The sequence below is a fragment of the Suncus etruscus genome, chromosome 3, assembly GCF_024139225.1.
Source record: "Suncus etruscus isolate mSunEtr1 chromosome 3, mSunEtr1.pri.cur, whole genome shotgun sequence".
Taxonomy (NCBI): domain Eukaryota; kingdom Metazoa; phylum Chordata; class Mammalia; order Eulipotyphla; family Soricidae; genus Suncus; species Suncus etruscus.
Genome location: NC_064850.1, coordinates 37,017,168 through 37,041,641, shown reverse-complemented (window position 1 = coordinate 37,041,641; position 24,474 = coordinate 37,017,168). Strand labels below are relative to the sequence as shown.

General features: G+C 47.2%; 1 protein-coding gene across 1 annotated transcript; it reads right to left on the bottom strand.

Annotated features, from left to right (window-relative positions):
- Positions 1-452: 452 nt before the first annotated feature.
- Positions 453-24,384, bottom strand: UBR7 (ubiquitin protein ligase E3 component n-recognin 7). The gene is made up of 11 exons (XM_049769855.1): positions 24,192-24,384; positions 18,994-19,127; positions 17,151-17,211; positions 14,357-14,452; positions 11,270-11,323; positions 10,132-10,237; positions 8,642-8,835; positions 7,671-7,817; positions 5,883-6,045; positions 4,221-4,282; positions 453-834 (listed from the first exon to the last, which is right to left on the bottom strand). Exons 1-11 carry the CDS (start codon positions 24,339-24,341, stop codon positions 742-744), a joined length of 1,260 nt encoding a protein of 419 aa, XP_049625812.1. The 5' UTR covers positions 24,342-24,384; the 3' UTR covers positions 453-741.
- Positions 24,385-24,474: the final 90 nt, after the last annotated feature.

Sequence of the window (24,474 nt, the reverse complement as noted above, 5' to 3'; positions counted from 1 at the left end):
CGTCAGGATGCGCCAGGGCCATATCAGGCAGCAGAAAAGGGACTGACTGGCATTTGGTACATCATCTCTGGCTGTGAGGACAGCAAGCCCATTGCCCACAGTGCCAAGAGAGCCCCAGTGGGCCCCACTCCAGCTCCACGTCCTCACTCCTGCCATCAGCCAGCCTCCCTCCTGGGACAGCTGCCCACCCCCCACCCCACCCCCGCCCCAAGCAGGGTCAGGGCCCAGCAGAGGACCCAGCAGGAGGAGGCTCTGGCCCAAGGCACCACGATCATGGGGTGAGGGGGGCCAGAAGAGGTGCTGACAGGAAGAGAATTTTTCTGTGCAGCCCTCACAGGGGCCTGGAAGACAACAGCTCTGTGGCCAAGTGGATGCAGTAGAGAGCAAAGAAATTATGAGGAAATAAAGTAGTTTGCGCGCTTAAAAAAACAAAAACAAAAACAAAATCAGTCTTATAACAGAGAAGCAAATGGCCCAAATAGATGGAAGGCAAGGGCTGAAGTGTGGGATGAGTGAGCAGGTTAGGAGAGGAGAATGGGTTGAGAGTGGACCTGGGGACCATGGGGACACAGGGAAGGAAGGAACCTGGAGGTGGGGTGGGGGTGGAGCAGCAGAGGAAGGAGGAGGAGTCTTCTCCAATGAGAAGACCAGCCTCATGGACCAACTGTGTAAAGGGGCCTTTTATTCCTGGAACGACAAGTGGCATTTTCCCCTGGCCGGGGACAAGGCGTTGGCCTCACTTTAGCTGCAGTAATACTGCATCCCATCTACCCGCCGTCTCTTCTTAGACTGGAATTCTTCAAAGAACTGCTGAATGTCCTCTCTCTTAACAACCTGTGGGTGAAAGCCACATTAGAAAGGAGTGAGCGACAGCACAGTGGGGTGGGCACTTGCCTGCCTTGCATGTGGCTGATGACCCAGGTTCCATCCCCAACACCCCACTGGATCCCCCCAAAGCACCACCAGGAGTGATCCCTGAGCACAGAGCTAAGGGAGTAAATAGCGAACAGCAGTGACAGGCTGTGACTCTCACCAACTATTGGGCACAGGAGTTCCATTCCCAGGGGGGCCACTTGCTTGTCCCCTGTCCAGCAGAAAAACTCTCCACTCAGAACCCCTCAAAGGCCTGGTTGAAGAATTGAATGGCTGAAAGGAAGGGTTCCATACCCTTCAGAGTCCCCAAAATAAAAGCAGCAGCTAGCTACTGTCTGGCAGGGTAACTGCAGGCTTCAAGGGGCTGAGTCCAACTGCAAATCATGGACAGGCACAAGGTCAATTCTCAATGAAGATGACCTGACAAGTGGCCGAGTCCATGCAAAACAGCGCCCCCCACTGACCCCTAGGACCACTGTATTCTGCAGCAGTCCCTGGGAACATGCTGAGGTTAGCTGAGCACCCACACACCATGAAAGGTCATGCTGGGGTGTCCCTGGCAACCCTGAAGCAGTCTCTGACTAAAACTGAAGATGTGACCACAGCAGAGAAGTGGTAACTGCCAGAGCTACTTGGTTTTTGTTTTTGTTTTGTTTTATTTTGGGGTCATACCTGGTGGTCAGGGGTTACTCCTGGCTCTGTGCTCAAATCACTCCTGGCAGGCACAGGGGACCAAATGAGATGCTGGGGATCGAACCCAGGTCAGCCACATGCAAGGCAAATGCTCTATCTACTGTGCTATCTATTGCCCTGCCAAAGCTACTTTAAGGGAATCACCAATATATGTTATGTTTAGTTTGTCTTGGGGGCCACACCTGGTGGCACTTGGGTTACTCCTGGCTCTGCACTCAGAAATTATTCCTGGCAGGCTTGGTGATACTGGGGATTGAGCCCAGGTCAGCCATGTGCAAGGCAAATGTCCTCCCTGCTATGCTATCATTCTGGCTCCAAGAATTGCCAATTTATGTGATAAAATCAGTCATGGGCCAGACAGAACAGTGAGTATAGCACTTGCCTTACACGCAACCGACTTGGCTTCAATCCTCAACACCATATGTGGCTGAGCCCCATCGGGAGCAATCAATGAGCATGGAGCCAGGAAAACCTAATTTGATTTTGGGGTCACACCTAGCAGTGCTCAGGGCATATTCCTGGTTCTAGAACCAGGGATCACTCCTAGCAGGGCACAGGGAATAAGTGGTCCAGTGATTGAACCCGGGTGAGTCATATGCAAGGCAAACAAATACCTTACCCACTGTACTCTGACTTTGACTCCTTCTGACTTTGCTAATCTTTGAGCATATCCAAGTGTGTGTCCCCCAAAAAAGACCCTGAGAAACTAATCTTCCATTTTATTAGAAAAAGAATGGCCACATCACACACGAGTATTTCAAATATTAGCAAAATAGCACATTAAAGACAAGAAAATATAGGAATGAGTAGAATGACAGGGTATGAGACCCTGTATTCAATTCTGGCACCCAAAGCCATTTTCCACCCTGTACTCGCTTCATTCTGTGCTCAGGGATCACTCGTGGCTGAGCTGGGGATGGAATCCCCCCAGCCCCACGTGACATGACCCCCTCTGTCGGGTGGGAACACCCTGGTCTGCATCAGTAATGTAGTGTTAGTTCCTGATTACAAATATATATATTTATATATATTTATTTATAAATATATATATACTTATACATATAAAAGATAAAATATATATATATATTTATTTTTTGGGGGGGCCACACCCAGCGTTGCTCAGGGGTTACTCCTGGCTGTCTGCTCAGAAATAGCTCCTGGCTGGCACGGGGGACTATATGGGACACCGGGATTCGAACCAACCACCTTTGGTCCTGGATCGGCTGCTTGCAAGGCAAATGCCACTGTACTATCTCTCCGGGCCCCAAAATATATTTTTTTTATCTTTTTACAAACATGTTTGTAGTTGGACTTCAGTTATACAAATTAAAAAATATCCCCTTCACCAGTGCAATACTCCCGTCACCACCAATGCCCTCCGCCTTCCATCCCTCCATCTCCCTCCTCCTCCATCCCTTCCCTGCATTCAGGACAGGCATTCTATTTCTCTCACTACCATTGTCTTGATAATTGTCAGGTTAGTCATTTCTCCAAATGAACTCAGCACTCTTTGTGGCAAGCTTCATATCATGGACTGGACCATCCAGCTCTCTCTCCTCTCTCCTCTCTCTCTCCCATCTCACATCTTTCCCCTCTCTCTCCTCTCTCTCTCCCATCTCACATCTCTCCCCTCTCTCCTCTCTTTCTCTCCTCTCTCTTCTCTCTCTCCCTTCTCTCCTCTCTTCTCTTTCTCTCCTCTCTCTTCTCTCTCTCCCTTCTCTCCTCTCCTCTCTTCCTCTCCTCTCTCTTTTCTCTCTCACCTTCTGACTTATTTTATACTAAGATATCGAAATTTAGATGTTTGGTTTTTGGGAGACACCTGGCAGTGCTTAGGGGTCATTACTCCTGGCTGGCTTGGAGGACCATATGTGGTTTGAACCCAAGTCAGCTGCATGCAAGGTAAATGCACTGTACTATCTATCCCTCTGATCCCTATAAAGACTTTTATTTTAAACTAGAAATAAGCAAGACTGGAGCAATAGTACAGTAGTTATGGCTCTTGCCATGCACATGGCCAATCCAGATTCAATCTCTGGTATCCCTTAAGGTCCCTTGAGCCTGCAAGGAGTGCAGAGCCAGGAGTAACCCTTGTGCACCATTGGGTGTGGCCCCAAAACAACAGCAAAAAAATAAAAAAGAAGAAAAAATAGGGACTGGAGTCATAGCACAGCAAGTAGGGCATTTGCCTTTTACATGGCCAACTTGGGTTTGATCCATGGCATTCCATATGGTCCCTTGAGAACAGAGCTAGGAATATAGCCAGGTGTGGCCTAAAAAACTAAATAAATAAAATTTAAAAACATAATAAAACATTAAAAAAAAAGACGAAGAAATAACAAGAATTCCAGAAAAAGGAATTTAGTTTTTTCTGCTTGGTTATTTTTCTTCTTCCTCCAAGGAGCCCTGCCTCAAGGTCAGGCCTGGCAACCCCCGAGCTGGCCCCAGGTTTCCTGAGCTCCACTGGCTTCTTCCTTCCCCTCACTGGGAAGGACTCCAACAGGGCCAATCACTAATTCCCATGGTTCTGCCCGCTCTAAAGTCCCATCACAGTCAGTGTAAGTAAAGTACACAGTCATGTTTCCCACCAACAAAGAAAGTAAACAATTTATCCAAAATGTCCCAGGCTGTGATTAAAATTCTTTAATTCAACTTACCGTGCCCTCATCAGCAAATCTCTTGAGATAGTCTTTAAGTTCGCTCTTCAAGTCATTATATTCTAGAGATCAAAATGACAAACAAGATAAACTTGAAATAATTTGTCTGATTCGAGGGGGAAAGATTTTTTCTTTTTTTTTGTTTTTTGTGTCACACCCGGCAGCGCTCAGAGGTTACTCCTGGCTCTATGCTCAGAAATCACCCCTGGCAGGCAAGGGGGACCATATAGAATACCAGGATTCAAACCACTGTCCTTCTGCATGAAAGGCAAACGCCTTACCTCCATGCTGTATCTCCGGCCCCAAAAGATTTTTTTTTTTTTTTGGTTTTTGGGCCACACCCTGTGACGCTCAGGGGTTACTCCTGGCTATGCGCTCAGAAGTTGCTCCTGGCTTCTTGGGGGACCATATGGGATGCCGGGGGATCGAACCGCGGTCCGTCCTAGGCTAGCACAGGCAAGGCAGGCACCTTACCTCCAGCGCCACCGCCCGGCCCCAGATTTTTTTTTTTTTTTTTTTTCTTACGATTGACATCTGTATGGTTTTCCTTTTGGGGTTTTTGGATTACAGCCCATGGTGCTCAAGAATATTCCTGGCTCTGTGCTCAAATGAACATGCTCTGCTTAGGGCATGATAGGGATCCTATCAGGGTTTAAGTAACATATGAGGCAAGCAGCTTACCTCCTGTACTGTATTTTTCCACCTCCCAATAATTTTTGAAAAAGGGCTGGAATGGGGCCGGAGAGATAGCATGGAGGTAGGGCGTTTGCAGAAGGTCATTGGTTCGAATCCTGGCATCCCCTACGGTCCCCCAAGCCTGCCAGGAGCGATTACTGAGTGTGGAGCCAGGAGTAACCCGAGTGCTGCTGGGTGTGACCAAAAAACAAAAAAAGGGGGGGGGGGGCTGGAACAATAGCACAGCAGGTAAGGTGTTTGCCTCACATGTGGCAGACCCAGGTTCAGTCCCCCAAAATCCGATATTGCCTCCAAGCACCACCAGGAGTGATCCCTAAGCACTGTTAGCACAGAATTAAAAAAAAATTGGGGGCCATACCTGGCAGCACTCAGGGATTACTCCTTACACTGTGCTCAGAAATCATTCTTGGCAGGCTCAGGGGGCCATATGGGATGCCAGGAATCAATCCCAGGTCAGCTGCATGCAAGACAAATGCCTTATCCCACTGTGGTATTGCTCTGGTCCCAAAATTAAAAAAAATTTGGGGGGTGGGGTGGGGTCACACCAGCAGTACTCAGGGGTTACTTCTGGCTCTGAGCTCAGAAATCGTCCTGGCAGGATATGGAACCACATGAGATGCCAGGATTCAAACCACCGTCCACCCAGGATCAGCTCCATGCAAGGCAGATGCCCTACCACTGTTATCTCTCTAGCCCCTCAGCCGCATGTAAGCAAATGCCCTCCTGTTGTGCTATCGCTCTGGGCCCCATGTTGTTGTTTTTTAAGTTTTTGGGTCACACCCAGTGATGCTCAGGGCTGACTCCTGGCTCTGTTCTCTGGGGGTCATTCCTGGTGGGGCTCAGAGGAACCATGTGGGATGTCGGGATCAAACTCAGGTCTGCTGCGGGACAAGCACCCTTCCCATTAGCCCTCTCTCCATATTTCTCAGCAGTGCAGGGAAGCAGGAGTTTCACAGATCTGCTTACCACAAATGAGCTCCACTTGCTGGACTCTGTTCATACTGTTGAGTGTGTCCATGAGTGGATCTCTCTGCTCCGAGGCCTGGTCAACCTTGCCCTTGTTTTCATAGGCCAGAACTGTGTCACATTCATCTGTCAGGAACGGCACTTCCAGGTCGTTGTACATTTTCTTTAAGAAATCAAACACATTTCCCAGTCAGAGCCATGTGTCATTCAACACATGAGGTTCATCTTCTTGAAAACTACTGGAAGCCTGTTACTCTGAAGGGAAAGAAAGTGACTAGCTCAAGTGCTGGTTTTTGTTTTGGCTTGGGGCCACACAGTGGCCAATTCTGGCAGACAGTGTTCAGATCTAACTCCTGCACTTACTTGCACTCAGGGGACCATATGGGATGCTAGTATTGAACACAGCAGTACATGGTCCTGAATATTGCACTGGCTGGGAGTCACCCCCAAGCACTGATCAAAAAGCAGCTCTGACCTCCTCTGGGTATGGCCCCAGAACTGAAAGGTAAAAAACAGATTTTATCAAATTAACACTCAGAAACACCTGAGCCATTTAGCGCTTGCTAAAATGATTTGTTCTTTTATTTAGTATTTTTTTAGGGGTCACAGTGATAAGTATCTTAGATAGGGTGCTTGCTTGAGTGTGGCCCAGAGTCCTGCCTGGAGAAATCTCTGAATATAGAACCAGGAATAAGCCCTAAGCACTACAAGGTATGGCTCAAAATCCAAAAAAGAAAAAGATTTAAATAAAGTAATTTATCCTTTTTATTCCCAATTCCTTTTACAAACCTCTCAAGTGGATGTTATATGGCCTAAAAGATCTTATTTACAAAATGATGACTTGTAACATTCAAGGAATTTGTCCTCCCTCCCTCCCTCCCTCTTTTCCTTCCTTCCTCCCTCCCTCCCTTCCTCTCCCCTTCCTCCTCCCTAAGGGATGAAAGGCAACTCCTGACTCTGTGTTTGGGGTCCTTCCCAGGGAAGCCGAGGCTAGAACCCAGGTCTCCCACATGGAAACTACATGCTACATGCACCCAGCCAACTGAACCACCTCCCTGGCCCATATTTGCATTTTCAAATAATTTTATAATTAAAAAAAAAAGTTATAGGCTGAAGAGATAGCACAGCAGGTAGGGCACTTGCCCTGTACATGGCCAACTCAGGTTTGATCCCAGGCAGCCCAGATAGTCTCCCAAGCACCACCAAGAGTAATTTCTGAGCACAGAGCCAGGAGTCAGCCCTGAGCATCACTGGGTGTGATCTGAATCCCCTCTTCCCACCCCAAGAGACTTCATACTGAGGGTGCTGAAGAGAAAACTGACGGGGCTGAGCACTTGCTTTGCAAGGAAGCCTGGGTTCTGTTCTTAGTACCCAGAGACCCCTAAGCACGTCCAAAAGTGATTTCTGAGTACAGAGATAGGAGTAAGTAAGGCCTGAGGACTGCTGGCTATGGTCCCCAGAATGTAACCATTCCGAATACAAATGTTACTTCATAAACTTGGCTTACTATAAAAAGATTCTGGTTCTCTCTTCTCCTGACATTCATTAAAAATACTTTCAGGCCCGGAGAGATAGCATGGAGGTAAGGCGTTTGCCTTGCAAAGCAGACGAATGGTGGTTGGAATCCCGAGCCTGCCAGGAGCAATTTCTGAGCATAAAGTCAGGAATAACCCGAGTGCTGCTAGGTGTGACCCAAAAACAAAAACAAAAAAAAAGCTTTCAGGCCATCCTATTTAGGCATCAGCTCACAAAATACATGATCCGCAGGGCACATGGCCAGACACTGACCAGACAGTCTTTGCAGGTGCATAACTTGCTGCGCCAGCTCGGGGGCCAGTAGGTGGCAGCATCTCTCTTGATTAGCGTCTTCACTTTAAGTGCCTCAAACCGGCAGCCAGGCTGGGACTCGGAGTTCAGGTGATTCTTCAACATGGTCTGAAAGAAAATAAAAATCTCAGTTTGTTCCCTCCACTCTCAGCGAGGGCTACTACCAAGCAGTGTTCAGGTGCCCAGAGACCACCCCTTATGCCTGGATGGATTGTGTGGAGGATCCCAGTTTAGGGCAGGACTTGCTGGTGAGGGTGATATGTCAGGAATTGAACAAAAGACTTTTTGCATGTTCCTTGAACTCTGCACTATCTTCCTGGTCCCTGAACTTGGTTTTGCTCTTTTATTTTGTCTTTAGACCAGACCTGGCAGTACTCAGGGTTGACTCCTAGTTCTGTGCTCAGGAATCCCTCCTGATGGGGCTTGGGGGACCATATTTAGTGTCAGGGAATCAAATTTGGGTCAGCCACAGGCAAGGCAAACACTTTACCTGCTGGACCATGTGGATTTTTTGTTTGCTTTTGGGGCCATACCGGTGGCGCTCAGAGGTTACTCCTGGCTATAAGCTCAGAAATCGCTCCTGGCTTAGAGGGACCAGATGGGATGCTGGGGGATTGAACCGCCGTCCATCCTAGGTTAGTGCGTGCAAGACAAACGCCCTACCATTTATGCCACTGTTCCGGCCGCTGGTACTGTTTTTTTTTTAATTATCCTGGTTTCCGAAGTTTAGATTTTCCTCTGAGGCAGGAAGCAGGGTGGATGAGGAATGGCTCATATGTGGTGGTGCCAGGGACCAGGAAGTACCAGGGACTGAAACCTAAGCTTCCTGAATGCAAAGCCTGCATTCAGTCCGTTGACTGATCTCTCTGGCCCATCAAAGAATTAATGTGCCTGACTGATTTTTCTTTCACAACGCCCATTTCCTGAGTTACCTGGAGGTCAGCTTCAGAACTAGAGCTGGCACTTGGTTCAGTAGTCCGCTCTGCTTTAACATCCTTCACAGCGTCCTTCTCATGATCTGGGGTTTCCTCTTTGGGGCTATTCTCTTCGTGAGTCCCATTTTCAGGTTTGGCCACTTCCTGATCAACTATGACCAACCCTTCATCCTCAGCAGCTACTTTGGTGACTTGGGTTTCAATGAAAAAAAATTACACAAAAACAAAATATCCACAGACCTGTTAGGCAATGAAATCACTCAGTTGGATTAAAAAAAAAACATTTCAGAGTCTAGAAAAGGAAAACCTCTCTTTTAATCTCTGGATATAATCTGTATAGCCTCAGGTTATACCTGCCCAATCAAAAGAATTCAAATAATTAAAGTCATTTAGTACAAATACCAATCATTATGTAAGAACTTCATAGGTATCAAAGAGTAAAAGGGGCCAGAGAGATAGCACAGTGGGTAGGACATTTGCCTTGCCAAGAGTAAGCCCTGTGCACTGCCGGGTGTGTGAGACCAAATAACAAACACCCAATGAATGAGAAAGACAAACAGGCTCAGTGACAGTGAAACAGACAATTAGAAAGGATCTGAGGGCACAATAGCTGAAGACTAAAGTACGGGATGTGAGCTTAAGTATAGAGACACAAGTAGCCTGAGTATGTAAGTATGTATGTCTGAATGATTATATGAATATACAGTGAAGTATTTCCAAAAGGTAAAAAGGCCAAGAAATGGAAGAGCACATTAGAGACTATGAATAACCACCACCTTGTTTAACACTAACAGTAACATATTTTGAACTTAACGTCTAGATTCAATACTGGTTAGGTGTCCTGCCTCAGTCTCTCAGTCTCTCTCATGAAAGCACGAGACAGCCTGCAGCAGCCCTCCTTGACTCAGGGTAGCGCCCACGGGTCAGAACAACTCAGCAGAGGTTGGAAATGGCCTCCTCCACTTCCTCTAATCAAGGTCTCAGTCATGCTTTGCAGATTTCTTTCTGGTGCTTCCTGGTGTTCTCCCACTCAGCCTAAGCACTGAGAGGCAAAGGAACACATCTGTTTTCTTTCTGTATTTCTTTTTCAGTTCTGCACTCAAGGATCACTCCTGGCCGGGCTCAAGAGACCATATGGGGCCGTAGGGATCGAACCAAGGTCAGCAGCCGTGTGCAAGGCAAGTGTCCTACCAGCTGTACTGTTACTCCAGTCCATGTACCTCACTAAAATAAAAAGTGGTAACGTTATTTTGGTTTTGGTTTGATTTTCGGGACATACCCAGTGGTGCTCCAGGGGTTACTCCTGGCTCTGCCCTCGGGAATCACTCCTGGTGGACTCGAAACCATATGGGATCCTGGGAATTAAACCCGGTTGGCTACGTGCAAGGCAAATGTTGTGCCCTCTCCACTGTGCCATCACTCCAGCCCACGGTAACAATTTTGGACCAAACACACAATTTTCACCAGCTCAGCCCACAGATACTCACCTGCCAAATGTGCGGCATAAGTCCATAGGAAGGAGCAGCGCTTCATGCAGCCAGGACATACCATCTCCTGGAAATCCCCACTCTCAGGAGGGGTGGCACCAAGATGCTGCAGACATGAAAAGCAAATGTTTCTGTGACTTCCAAGCTCTCCCAAGTGCATTATCTTATAAGTATCACAACACTATAATAATCATAACTTCATTTAAGTTTAGAAGAATAATTTTACTTTGGCTTTGGGACCACACTTGTGGTACTCAGGGCTTATTCCTGGAATTACTGGGCTGGGATTCCAGCAGCATATGTGGTAGGGGGAAGGAGCCCAGGATAGCTCCATGAAAGCATAGTGCCCTATGCTTTATACTGCCTCTCCATCCCCTAGAAGTGTAACTTTGATTGTAAAATATAGCACAATTCAAACTATGACTTTTGAAGAGTGAAATACTACACAAAATAGTGTGAGGCCGGAGAGATAGCATGGAGGTAAGGCATTTGCCTTTCATGCAGAAGGTTGGTAGTTCGAATCCCGGCATCCCATATGGTCCCCCGAGCCTGCCAGGAGCGATTTCTGAGCATAGAACCAGAAGTAACCCCTGAGCGCTGAGAGTGTGACCCCCTGCAAAAAAATAGTGTGCTTTATAAAGCTATGAAATAATAGTAATACTATCAAAAGATCTCATTTCCTTTTGTGAAAAACAATAGTGAAAGCAATAGCTTTCAGTAAAATCTGGAGGTCTAGGAGACAGTGCAGAGGGCTAGATCCCATGTCTGACAAGTGCAGGCTCTGAGTTCAATCCCTGCCACTGCAGGGTCTGCTCTAATGGCCCCTGGCACTGCCAGTAAACTATGGGGCCTGTATAACCAAGATGGGCTCTGTAAATACAAGAATAGAAATAAAACAAAGGTAAAAGTAAATGTTCATGGGGCTGGAGAGTTGGAACAGGAGGTCAAGGACTCAGCATGTCTCCCGGCTCCCACATGCGCACATGTCCCAGCTTGAATCCCCAGCACCACATATAGTCTGCTGTGCACCACCAGGGGTCACCCTAAGCCCAAAATCAAAGCTGAGGTGTCTGTGAGGTCACTCAGTGGCAGAGCACTTGCACGACTGAGGCCAAAGGTGGTGATAGTTTGTCCTTACCCTTCCATGGAACCAGTCTTCACAGACCACACACTGGATCATCTCATCTGGAACCTGACAGGAAAAAGCATAGGTGTCAGCGACACATTATGTGGAGACCCAGCATTCTTTATAGTTCTCCACCTATTAATAATTATAGCAAATTCTTTTGGGAGGGCACATCTGGCGGTGCTCAAGATTTCCCTTGGCCCTGCACTCAGGAATCACTTCTGATAGTACCATATGGGATGTCGGGGATAGAACTCAGGTCAGTCGCAAAAAAAGGCAAATGCCCCACACGCTGTGCTAGCCCCAAATCACAGCTGATTCTTGGAAGTGAGTTCATCACACATGACTGGAAAAAAAGCAGTTATTAGCAGTGTTTCGAGCCTATAGGCCATTTAACTGCCTAAGGGGCCAAGGGAGCAGCAGCTGGCCCACCAAGTCTATTCTCTACTGATTGGTGCTATAATGGGTTACAATGGGTTACACACTGACATAAGTGTGCACTGGTTAAAGCTCTTTCACCACATTTTGTCTCAGCTTGATCTGTTCCCACTTTGTAAATAACTAATTACTCTAATTTGATAATGAGAAGATTACCTCATTGGCCCTAGGAAGATTATGAATTGGCTGGTATGTGAAAAAAAAAAAAAAAAAGGGACTATTTTTGAGTTGGGAAGGGTGGGTCAGGGAACCTTAGACTATACCTGACAGGGATCATTCCCATGTGATGCTGCATGGACCATGAGGTTCTGGACATTGAAGTGGGGTTGCTGCATGCAAGACAAGCACCTAATCCTCTGTCCTCTCTCTTCAGCCTCAGTTGGGATTTTTTAAACCACACCATGCTGCCAGGTACACTCTCCAGGAGTGTACAGCAGCAATTTCTCATTGGGCAAATGAAGGGATGTCGGGAATTGAGTGGAGTTGGCTACATGTAAGGCAAACACCCTACCTGCTATAGTATTGCTCCACCCTCCACCCTTACTTTGCGGGTGTTCAGAGTATGGCATACTCAGCTATGCCCAGGGCACATCATGACTAATCCAGAAATCACTCCTGGAGGGGTTTGGGGACCCATATATGATACCAGGGATTGAACTTGGATCACACACATGCAAGTCAAGTGCCTTACCAGCTCTCCTGCCCTCATCTTTCTGAGGGGCTAGGGGCCCCAGGACTACATATGGAGTGCTCAGGTCAGACCAAGCCGTGAATCCAATTCAGGGCCTTGCACGTTGCTAGGTAGGTGAGCTTACATCTCTGGTTCCAAAGTTGCAAAGAGGTGAACAGAAAAATTTATCTCCTTTAAAATAGTATGTAGGGGCCAGGGAGATAACTCAAAGGTATAAAGCTCATACTTTGCATGCTGGACCTGAGTTCGATTCCTGAAACAGCAAGGTCCCTCAAGAACCATAGGAGCGAGCCCTGATAACTTCTGGAATAAAAACCCAGTATATGGGCAGATAGAAACTGGAATAAAAATCCAGCCTCGGGCTGGAGAGATAGCACAATGGTAGGGCGTTTGCCTTAACGGTGGTTTGAATCCTGGCATTCCATAAGGTGTCGTCCCCCCCTCCCCAGCCTGCCAGGAGAGATTTCTGAACAGAGTGAGAAATAACTCCTTAGCGCCGATGGGTATGGGCCAAAAAAAACAAAACGAAAAAAAAAAACCAGCCTGAGGCCAAAGGGCATATCAGTGGCTTAAAGGGCTTGAACACCAAGCACAAGGCTGTGGGCTCAAACCTCAGTGCTGCCATAGGCCAACACACTACAGTCCCAGACAGGAATGAGCTAGGAAGGAGACTCAGTGCCCAGGGAAAGTGTGAGGCCTTCATGAGAACCTGACAGCACCACTGGCTGGGAAGTTCTAGCAGAGACAAAATATTTTACTTTTGGGGCCAGAGCAATGGCACAGCGGGAAGCATTTGCTTTGCACGTGGCTGACCCATGCTTAATCCTATGTGGTCCCCCAAGCACCACCAAGAGTGATTTCTGAGTGCAGAGCCAAGAGTAACCTCTCAGCATCACTACTATGTCCCAAAAACCAGTAAATAAGTATATAAATAAAACTGAATTAAAATTTTACTCTCGGGCCTGGAGAGATAGCACAGCGGCGTTTGCCTTGCAAGCAGCCGATCCAGGACCTAAGGTGGTTGGTTCGAATCCTGGTGTCCCATATGGTCCCCCGTGCCTGCCAGGAGCTATTTCTGAGCAGACAGCCAGGAGTAACTCCTGAGCAAAGCCGGGTGTGGCCCAAAAAACCAAAAAAAAAAAAAAAATTTTTACTCTCAAGAGTTGGATAACAGGCCCGGAGAGATAGCACAGCGGTGTTTGCCTTGCAAGCAGCCGATCCAGGACCAAAGGTGGTTGGTTCGAATCCCGGTGTCCCATATGGTCCCCCGTGCCTGCCAGGAGCTATTTCTGAGCAGACAGCCAGGAGTAACCCCTGAGCACTGCCGGGTGTGGCCCAAAAACCAAAAAAAAAAAAAAAAAAAAAGAGTTGGATAACAGTGTTACCTCCCTCAACTTCCTCCCAGCTCACCTGGATGGGAGAAGACTGTGGTTACTAATAAAGGGGGTTGCCTCAGGGGTAAGAGGGATTCAGAGAAGATTCAGAGAGAGATTCAGCAAGAGAAGTCTCAGAAGGAGATCGCAGGATGGAAAAGTAAGAGACAGGTTTGAGACGCAGAGAGCTGCAAAGACGCAGCTTAAATGGTTAGCTTAGTAGCCATGTAAGATACACGCATGGTGGTGAGGGCTTCATGTCTCCTGACTTCTACTGACTGCTTGTGGATCATTTCCTCACTGCTACCCTGAACCTGCAGGCCCACCGGCTAGAAGGGGATGCAGGTGCCCGGGCTGGCCAATAAAGACCTCACTCCCCTTCCACTATCATCCAGCACCATCCAGGACTCTTAATAATTTAATTAATTCTACAAACAGCTCAGATTCTCATCTGTATGACCCAGCCAATCCTCACAGAGCCAAAAGAAGAAATGGATCTAGGGTTCTTTCTCAATCCCCAAGTCCTCTAACCAGCCCCATGAGCTGGGAGAAAACACAATTCAGAGGGCCCCAGGAGCAAACCCACACTTCTCTCACCTCGTCTTCAGGGTCAGGATAAGGTCTCTTACAGATACAGTATAGTCCAAAGAAGTTGTCATTGTATTTATTGCCAGAATTGATCTTGGCCTTCTCCTGAAACACAATGACCCAAGCATGAGGTCTGGTATGACGGCAACTACCCTTTCAGAAATCATGACCTTTCTTCACTCAGCACATTTCTGAATGAAATTTTTTTTCCCAGACTCTGGCCTTTAACTCTCATAGTGCAAAGAAAAAGAATTCTCTCGGGGCCAGCATGGTGGCACTAGAGGTAAGGTGTCTGCCTTGCCAGTGCTCCCCTAGGACGAACCGCTGTTCGATCCCCCGGCATCCCATATGGTCCCCTAAGCCAGGAGCAACTTCTGAGCACATAGCCAGGAGTAACCCCAGAGCGTCACCAGGTGTGGCCTAAAAACCAAAAAAAAAAAAAAAAAAAAAAAAAAAGAATTCTCTATGAGAGGGACACTTTTTCCATAATACAAGGGGGGGAGGGTTGTATTGTAACAACTGGGGCAAGGACTGAATAGAATTATTCACTAAAATTCATCACAAATATTAATGATCAAATTATCAGCCTATTATATAAACTGACATTGGTTTATAACTTCAAAGTTTTTTTTTTTCTCTCTCTCTCTTTTTTTTTTTGGTTTTGTGTTTGAGCCACACCCAGCAAATGCTCAGGGGTTTCTTCTGGCTCTGGCTCAAGAATTACCCCTGGCAAGTTCAGACGTATGGAATGCAGGAATCAAACCCAGATCAGCCACATGCCAGGCAATGTCCTCCCTGATGTAGTATAACTACAGCCCCTCAAAAAATGTTTTTTGGGTTTTGGCTCTGCATTCAGAAGTCACTCCTGGGGGCCAAAGCAAAAGCACAGCAATAGGGCATTTGCCTTGCACACTGCCAACCCAGGACAGAGCTGGGTTCAATCCCCAGCATCCCATATGGTCCCCGAGCCTGCCAGGAGTGATTTCTAAGCACAGAGCCAGGAGTTCCAAACACAAAAACAACAAAAAAAGAAATTGCTCCTGGCAGGCTTGGGGGACCATATGGGATGCCAGGGATTGAACCTAGGTTGGCCACATGCAAGGCAAATGCCCTACCACTATACTATGACTCCAGCCTCTCAAATTTTTTCTTAATGCTCAGGCATGGGTGCTATCAGGTTATCAAACCTACAGGTAAATAGGAAGCAAAAAGGGGGATCCAGAGAGATAGAACAGTGAGTAGGGCACTTGACTTACACAAAGCCACCCTATTTTGGATCCCCAGCACCATATATAGTTTCTTGAGCTCAACTAGGTAGATGTGGCCCAAGACACCAACACCAAAAAAAAAAGATAGGTAAGAAAATTGTCTAAAAATAGCTATTGGGGGGAGGGGGCGGAGAGATAGCATGGAGGTAAGGCGTTTGCCTTTCATGCAGAAGGACAGTGGTTCAAATCCCAGCATCCCCTATGATCCCCTGTGCCTGCCAGGGGCAACTTCTGAGCATAGAGCCAGGAGTAACCCTTGAGCGCTGCCGGGTGTGACCCAAAAACCAAAAACCAAAAAAGAAAAAAGCTATTAGAGGCCAGAGAGATAGCATGAAGGTAAGAATTTTGCCTTGCATGCAGAAGGACGATGTTTTGAATCTCATATGGTCCCCAGAGCCTGCCAAGGATGATTTCTGAGCACAGAGCCAGGAGTAACCCCTGAGTGCTGTCATGTGTGATCCAAAAACAGAAATAAAAAAATTAGTTTTTGGGGCCGGGAAGGTGGCGCTGGAGATAAGGTGTCTGCCTTGTAAGTGCTACCAAGGAACGGACCGCGGTTCGATCCCCCGGCGTCCCATATGGTCCCCCCAAGCCAGGGGCGATTTCTGAGCACATAGCCAGGAGTAACCCCTGAGCGTCAAACGGGTGTGGCCCAAAAAAAAAAAAATTAGTTTTTAAAGAAGGAACAAACCATGACAGTTTTTTTTTTTTTTTTTTTTTTTTTGGTTTTTGGGCCACACCCTGTGATGCTCAGGGGTTACTCCTGGCTATGCGCTCAGAAGTTGCTCCTGGCTTCTTGGGGGACCATATGGGACGCCGGGGGATCGAACCGCGGTCCGTCCTAGGCTAGCGCAGGCACCTTACCTCCAGCGCCACCGCCCGGCCCCCCATGACAGTTTTTTAGCAATTCTGATGAACAATGTAAAAATCTCTTATTTCATTTAATTTTACTAAAAGTTATAGTATTTGTGCTTAGCCAGAAAGCAAAGAAAATCTCTCACATTATCATCAAATTTTATTTAGTTTTTAAAGTTAGTTTGAGTCTTAAAGAAATAAAAAAAAAAACCTTACAGCCTGAGCACAATCAACATAATTAGATGCAAATCACTCTAAAGAAAATTCCCCCCCCATGGGGCCGGGCGGTGGCGCTGGAGGTAAGGTGCCTGCCTTGCCTGCGCTAGTCTAGGACGGACCGCGGTTCGATCCCCCGGCGTCCCATATGGTCCCCCAAGAAGCCAGGAGCAACTTCTGAGCGCATAGCCAGGAGTAACCCCTGAGCGTCACAGGGTGTGGCCCAAAAACCAAAAAAAAAAAAAAATTCCCCCCAATCTTCTATTTTCATTACTACCTAAAATATAGGCTTTGACACTCTACTTCACTTGCCAATAAAGCGAAAAATGAAATAGTTTAATATGATTTGCCCATCTGTAAAAAACAAGAATTTAAACATCTTCTTGGGGAAGTATGTTCTTCTCCACCTGCTAAATATCAATCTCAGTACTTTCCATGCATTTATAGTTACTGTGCTTACTTACAGGAAATAGTTTGCATTCCAAATTTTTAAATTTGCTGTTTCCACAATCACAACGAAAATTTCTGAAATAGAGGAAGAATTTGTTTGAATTTTAAATGTAATAACTTACTCCTTAAATTCATCTCCTTTTCATTTCTGAGATTTAAAAAGTTGACTTAAAACAAAAAGTTGTCTTTGTTGCTATTCTTGTGTTCAACTTGGAGTTTCTCCAAGCATGTAATGATAAAACAATTCAATAATTCTGGAAAATGAACATGCATAGAGACAAATATGGCTAGCATACCAACCCAAGTAAATATAATGGCAGAATGACTTGATTGAATTTGTACCATAACTGTATTATCATACATATTGTTAAAGTCAAATAGAGAGCGTGCTACAAGGTCAAAAAGTAAAGAAAATTTGGGAGCGGAGAGGTTGGGCCATATCCAGGTGTGCACAAGAATAACTCAGGGGACCATATGTGCTGCTGGGGGAATCAGATGTGTGCAAGGCAAGCACCTTCACTTGTAAGATTAGCTCTCATGCTCAAGTAAAGGAAATGTGTCTAAAAGACAGGCTTTGGGAAGGGCTGAAGAAATAAAAGGAAATGGGACAAAAGATAGCACAGCGGTAGGGCATTTGCCTTGCAAGTGGCCGACCCAGGATAAATGGTGATTCGAATCCTGGCATCACGTATGGTCCCCCCAGCGTGCCAGGAGCAATTTGAGTGCAGAGTCAGGAGTAACCACAAGTGCCACTGAATGTGACTCAAAAACAAACAAACGAACGAACAAAAAGAAAGAAATGAAAGGATGTCAGGCACTTGCTCAGCCTTTGGCTGTTTCAGCCCAACCCTGGCTCCACATATGGCTCCCTGAGCAGCACCAGATATGGCCCCAAACCTGCCTACCCCAAGAAAAAGATACCAGCACCCCAGAGTGAAATGCTATAAAGATTATATACCAGAGTTGGAATATCGAGGATTCAAGAACAAAAGTGGTATAAGGGGAAAAAGTGATAACCCCAGAGTAGTGGGGTGTAGGAGACTTAAACAGAGTGCACCACAGAGTAAAGAAAAGGCTGCAGGGTGCTGCCTTCTAATGAAGACTTTCCGTTTTAGTTTTGGGGTCATACCCAGAAATGCTCGGGAGTTACTCCTGGCTCTGCACTCAGGAGTTACTCCTAGTGGTGCACAGGGGACCATATGGGATGCTGCAGATGGAATCCAGGATGGTCATATGCAAGGCAAATACACTAACCACTAAGCTATTGCTCCGTACTGCGTAGCAATATTTTTAAGAGGCCTCTGGAAACACCACCACAACTAGTAGTTAGGCTATACAAGGAACAACAAACTCAAGCATCACAAATGCAAACATGTACTATACCACTGAGTCTGACTGCTAGCAATAAAGGTGTGTGTGTGCGTGTGTCTGTACGCACACGCAAGGCAGGCAGTGTGTGTCTGTGTGTCTGTGCACACGCACTACCACTGAGCCACACCCTCGCATCCTTGGCCTGGAAAACTCATTCCCTCTAATTCTATAACACAAACAAGCATTACAGTTTGCCAGGACATAATCACTTTGAGTGGAGGAACAAAATTAAGCAAAAAGAGCAGGCGGTGGCACAGCAGTAGGGCATTTGCCTTGCATGCGCTAACCTAGGACAGACCGTGGTTCAATCCCCCGGTGTCCCATATAGTTCCCTCCAAGTCAGGAGCAATTTCTGAGCGCATAACCAGGAGTAACCCCTGAGCGTCATCAGGTGTAGACCCAAAACCAAAAATAAAAAATAAAAAAAGAGCAGGTGGGAAAGAACCGAAGCATAGCCACAGTATTCAGCACCAATCTACTCCTCACCTCTTTGTGTACAATTCAAATAGCTTGTGGCTTCCGTGGCATTCGTAACTGCAAGCCAGGCAAATGCCTGCCGGCTCTTCTCCTTCTGGGGTACAGGTACTGCAGGCATACAGTGCTTGCCTTTTTACTGATCCCTAAGAAAGTGACAAAATGGAAAAATAAAGAGAATAAATCAAATATTCCCAGAACATTATGACAGTATTACCAAATTTGAGATATAATCAAAGTCATAAAAATTACTGAAATAAGATTGTGTGGCCAAGATCTTCTTTTAAAATATCATTAAGATAGAAAACCAACCATTAAAACACCTTCCCTACTGTGCTTTCTCTCAGGTCTTCTTTTCATTTTTGGGGTGGGGAGGGATTTGGGACCAATCTTGGTGATGTTCAGAGCTTACCCGAAGCTCAGTGCTCAGGGAACACTCGTGGCAGTCCTGGAGAGACCATATGCAGTGCAGGGATGGAACTGGGGTTAACCACATGTTATCAGTACTATTCTCTAGCCTACAAATTAATTTAAATCAAGACACCAAAATTTTCAGTCAACTGTGGAAAATAGGGTCTGCTTAATTATCTCAAGCCAAACAAGTGTGGGACAAGTGCAGATTTATGAAACATCACACTTAGTTTAGGAAAATGAGGTGTCAGAGAGAGTTCAGAGGGCTGAAGTGCATACTTTGCATGAAGGACGCCCGGGTTCACTGAGCATGAAACATATTTAAACAAGCACCTAACAGAGTAACTCCCCAAGGACTGAGCTGGGAGCAGCCCCCCAAGACTGCTGGGCTGGTCCCAAAACAAATGTAGGGAAATTATTGAGATTCCATTAATGAGAAAATTTACAAATTAAAGAAAACCCTGATTTTTGGGAAATGCATGCTAAAATATTTAGAGGCAAAACATTATTCTGTCTGTTCCTTATTTTACTTTTTGTGTTCTGGGTCACACACACCCAGGGGTGCTCAGGTTTTACTCCTGGCTCCAAGTTCAAGAATCACTCCTGGGGGAACTAGGGGACCACATGGTGTAAGGAATGGACTCTGGGTCAGCTATGGACAAAGCAAGATATACTATTGCTTCCATTTAAACTTATTTAAAAATGTTAAGGCATGGGCCAGAGCGATTGCACAGCGGTAGGGCATTTGCCTTGTACGTGGCTAACTTAGAATGGACCTAAATTTGATTCCTAGCATCCCATAGGGTCTCCCAAGCCTGCCAGGAGCGATTTCTGAGCACTGAGCCAAGAGTAACATCTGAGCATTGACAGGTGTGGCCCAACACCCTCCCCCCCCCCCAAAAAAAAAGAAGGTAAAGCAAAAACTAAGATAAACAAATGTTGTAAAAAGTGACTCTTTAGGGGCCGGTGAGGTGGCGCTAGAGGTAAGGTGTCTGCCTTGCAAGCGCTAGCCAAGGAAGGACAGCGGTTCGATCCCCTGGCATCCCATATAGTCCCCCCAAGCCAGGGGCAATTTCTTTTTTTTTTTGGTTTTTGGGCCACACCCGGTAATGCTCAGGGGTTACTCCTGGCTATGCGCTCAGAAGTTGCTCCTGGCTTCTTGGGGGACCATATGGGACACCGGGGGATCGAACCGCGGTCCGTCCAAGGCTAGCGCAGGCAAGGCAGGCACCTTACCTTTAGCGCCACCGCCCGGCCCCATCAGGGGCAATTTCTGAGCGCTTAGCCAGGAGTAACCCCTGAGAATCAAACGGGTGTGGCCCCAAAAACAAAAACAAACAAAAAAAGCTACTCTTCACAGAAGGTACACAGTGTTCATGATATCCTTTAAATTTATCTGTAGACTTTAAATGTTCCAAAATAAAAAATTGGAAGAAAAAGTAGATAAAGCTTTTAGAACATAATGGTGCTAAGGATCTAGCTCTCATGGTAAAGCATTTTCTTTGCATATATGAGGCCTATGTTCAACCCTGGTTGAACGAATAAGCAAAAAAGAAATTTTGAGGGCTGGAGCAATAGCACAGCGAGCAGCGTATATGCCTGGCACATGGCTGACTCAGGTTTGATCCCAGGTATCCCATATGGTCCCCTGAGTCTTCTAGGAGTGATTTATGAGCACAGAGCCAGTAGTAACCCAAGTGCCTCTAGGTATGGCTCAAAAACAAAACTACAGCAAAAAAAAAAAAAAAGAAAAAGAAAAAAGAAAAAAAATTTGGGGGCTGGAGAGATAGCACAGCAGCATTTGCCTTGCAAGCAGCCAACCAGGGACCTAAAATGGTTGGTTTGAATTCCAGCATCCCATATGGTCCCCTGTGCCTGCCAAGAGCTATTTCTGAGCAGATATCCAGGAGTAACCCCTGAGGACTGCCAGGTGTGGCCCAAAAACCAAAAAAAAAAAAAAAAAAAAAGAAAAGAAAAAAAAGAAATGTTGAGGTTAGAGAGACAGCTCAAGGGGCTGAGCATATTTAGCATGCAGAATACATGGGTTCAACCCCCAGGACTTCATGGTTCCCTGAGCACCTCTGGGTGTGACGTCTCCCCGCAAAGAACCACCTCTGGGAGCAACCCCTTTATACAAAGCCAGGGTAAATGGTAAAAAGGGAAATAATGGTTACCTCCTCTAGGAAGGAAGGAATCACAAGAAAGATGTCTTTGAGGATGCCAATAATGCTGTTTATTCATTTGAGTACACCTCATTCATCCTATTTCCTATTCATTTTACTACAATAAAACTTTTTTTTTTCTTTTTTGGTTTTTGGGTCACACCAGCAGCGCTCAGGGGCCACTTCTGGCTCTATGCTCAGAAATCGGTCCTGGCAGGCTTGGGGGACCATATGGGATGCCGGGATTCGAACCACCGTCCTTCTGAGTCAAAGGCAAATGCCCTACCACTGTGCTATCTCTCTGGCCCACAATAAAACTTTTAAGGAGCTGGAGAGATAGTAGAGCAGGGGGTACGTTTGCTTTGCATGTGGCTGATCCTGGCATCCCATATGGTCTCCTGAGCCTGCCAGGGGTGATTTCTGAGTGCAGAACCAGGAGTAACCCTGAGTGACTTTAGTTACAGCCCAAAAAACAAAACAAAACAAAAACAAAAAAACCTTTAAAGAAGTCTGTTTTATAAAGGTCATTTACAGGGCCCACAGCAACAGGACAGCACATAGGGTGCTTGCCTTGCACCCTTCCATCCCTGGCACTCCATATGGTCCCCGTAGACTGTCAGGAGTGATCCCTGAGCCTAGAGCCAGGAGTAAGTCCTGAGCACCACCAGCTGTGGCCACAAAACAGAAACAACAAAAGGTCCCTACATTCCAAAAATAGCTGATGTGGATTTTTCTTATTTGGGGGGTGGGGGGGCACACCTACTAGTGTGGCTGGTCTCTGTATAGGGGTCCTATATAGTGCAGGGGTCTGGTCTGACTATGCAAGGCAAATGCCCTAGCCACTGAACTATCCCTCAAGGCCTAGTTATGGGGGTGTTTTTAAGGAAATGGAGAGGAAGTTGTTTTGGCAGAGATTGTTAAGTTCTAAAATGCCAGGCAGCCCCTGCAAATAATTCTGATAGAAGGCTTATTCAACAGTCTAATCACGTGGCAGAGTAACCCCAAAGGGCCCAGGGCAATAGCATTATGACCTATACCTATAAGGTATATTATGACCTATAAGTGCCTATGCCACAACACGCATCTGGCCTTTCTTTAGCAGGAGTCAAAGTGGTAACATAGTGAGAGGGTGCTTGCCTTGCACGAGGCCACGGAGATTGATCCTCTCTTCGGCATCCCCTATGGTCCCAAGCACCCCAGGAGTAATTCCTGAGCACAGAGTAGGGAGTTAACCTTGAGCATCACTGGGTGTGGCCTCTTCCCCTCCCTCCAGTGCTCTCCCCATCCCCCAAGATCCACTTCCTCCTTGCCTTTTCCAGTCCTTTTCTTCCCCCACCAATGTCCATGTGCCCACCTAGAAATATCACATGACACCATCTTATTTCGCCTCACAAATTGAGGGGGAAATAATGGAGGGTACCAAGACCAGACAGTCCTATGAACATTAAGTAGAGATAAGAAAGAAAAAAAAAAAGATCAGATATGCTTGACACAGAGGGGACCACTTATATTAGCAACCGGGGTGGTAAAGGAGAGGGATGTGGGATGCATGCTATGAACAGGGGTGGAGGGAGGACAACATTGGTGGTAGGAGTGCCCCTGATTCAATGTCACTATGTACCTAAAAAATTACTGTGAAAGATTTGTAATCCACTTTGGTCAAAATAAAAATTAAAAAGATATATATCACATCACTCGCCCTCAAATCCTTCCTCACAGTCGTTTCCCTAGCCCCTGCATCTCTCCCTTCACCCCCTTCTCCTCCTTGCCAGAAACAACACGGTTCCGGTTCAGGGCTGCACCCCCACCCCCGCACCCCTCACCCCCACGTAGGGCGCAGTCTGCAGCAGGGAAATGTGCTGCCTCCCACCAGCGAGCACTTGGCAAACCCAACTGCAGAGGAGCCAGTCAAGGTGCCCTGCCACACCCTGGGGGGAGATGCGCGTTCCTTTAGCTCCCGCTTTCTTTTCCCTTCTTTTCCCTTCGAGAGGAATTCCCACATTCCTTTTCGGGGGTACAGGCGAGTCTGGAGCAAATAAATATCCGGACTGGAAAGGTCAAGGGAAGCTTTTTTGCAAAGCTTAATAAAGCGGAGACGGGTCAGAGCCATACAGAGCACAGCACGTAGGGACATTTTTGCCTGGCACGCAGGGGAACCAGGGTTCGAATTTAGGCATCTCCATAAAGGGGGGGGGGGTCTCCCCGAACACCTCCAAGAGTGATGATGCCTGAGTGTACAGAATCAGAAGTCACCCCTGAACATCTCCGGGTGTGGGCCCAAAAGTAAAAAAAAGAAAAGCTGAGGGGCCGGAGGGAGAGCATGGTGGTGGGGCGTTTGCCTGGCATGCAGAAGGACGGTGGTTGGAATCCCGGCATCCCATAGGGTCCCCCGAGCCTGCCAGGAGCGACTTCTGAGCGCAGAGCCAGGAGGAAGCCCTGAGCGCTGCCGGGTGTGAGCCCCCCAAAAAAGCCAAAAAAGAAGAGAACAGCTGAGGGGCACAAGAAGGACGAGAGGCCGAGCAGCTGCGGCTGCAGGACCCTTGCAGGCATCTATCTAGCGGGGACCCCAGAAGGTTCAGGGTGGAAAGGAAGGCAGAGGCGGCGGAGGAGGGGGAGGCCCCGGCCGCGCGCGCCCACCTGCGAGTAGGAGCACTTCTCCGAGTCGCTCCCGCCCAGCACGGCGCAAGCCTCGTTCTCCAGCTCCTCGTCCTCCTCGAGAACATCCACCAGCGAGACCACGGGCTCCAGCTCGGCCTGCCGCCCCGCGGAGCCCTCGGCGCCGGCCATCCTCAACTGTCACCCCGAGACCCGCCGCTCCGGCCCTGGCGGAGGCGGGAAAAAGCGACGCTGGGGGCGTGGCCGGAGGGAGGCGGGACCGTAGTGCCGGTAGCCAATCGTAAGCGAGAGAAACGCCAGTAAA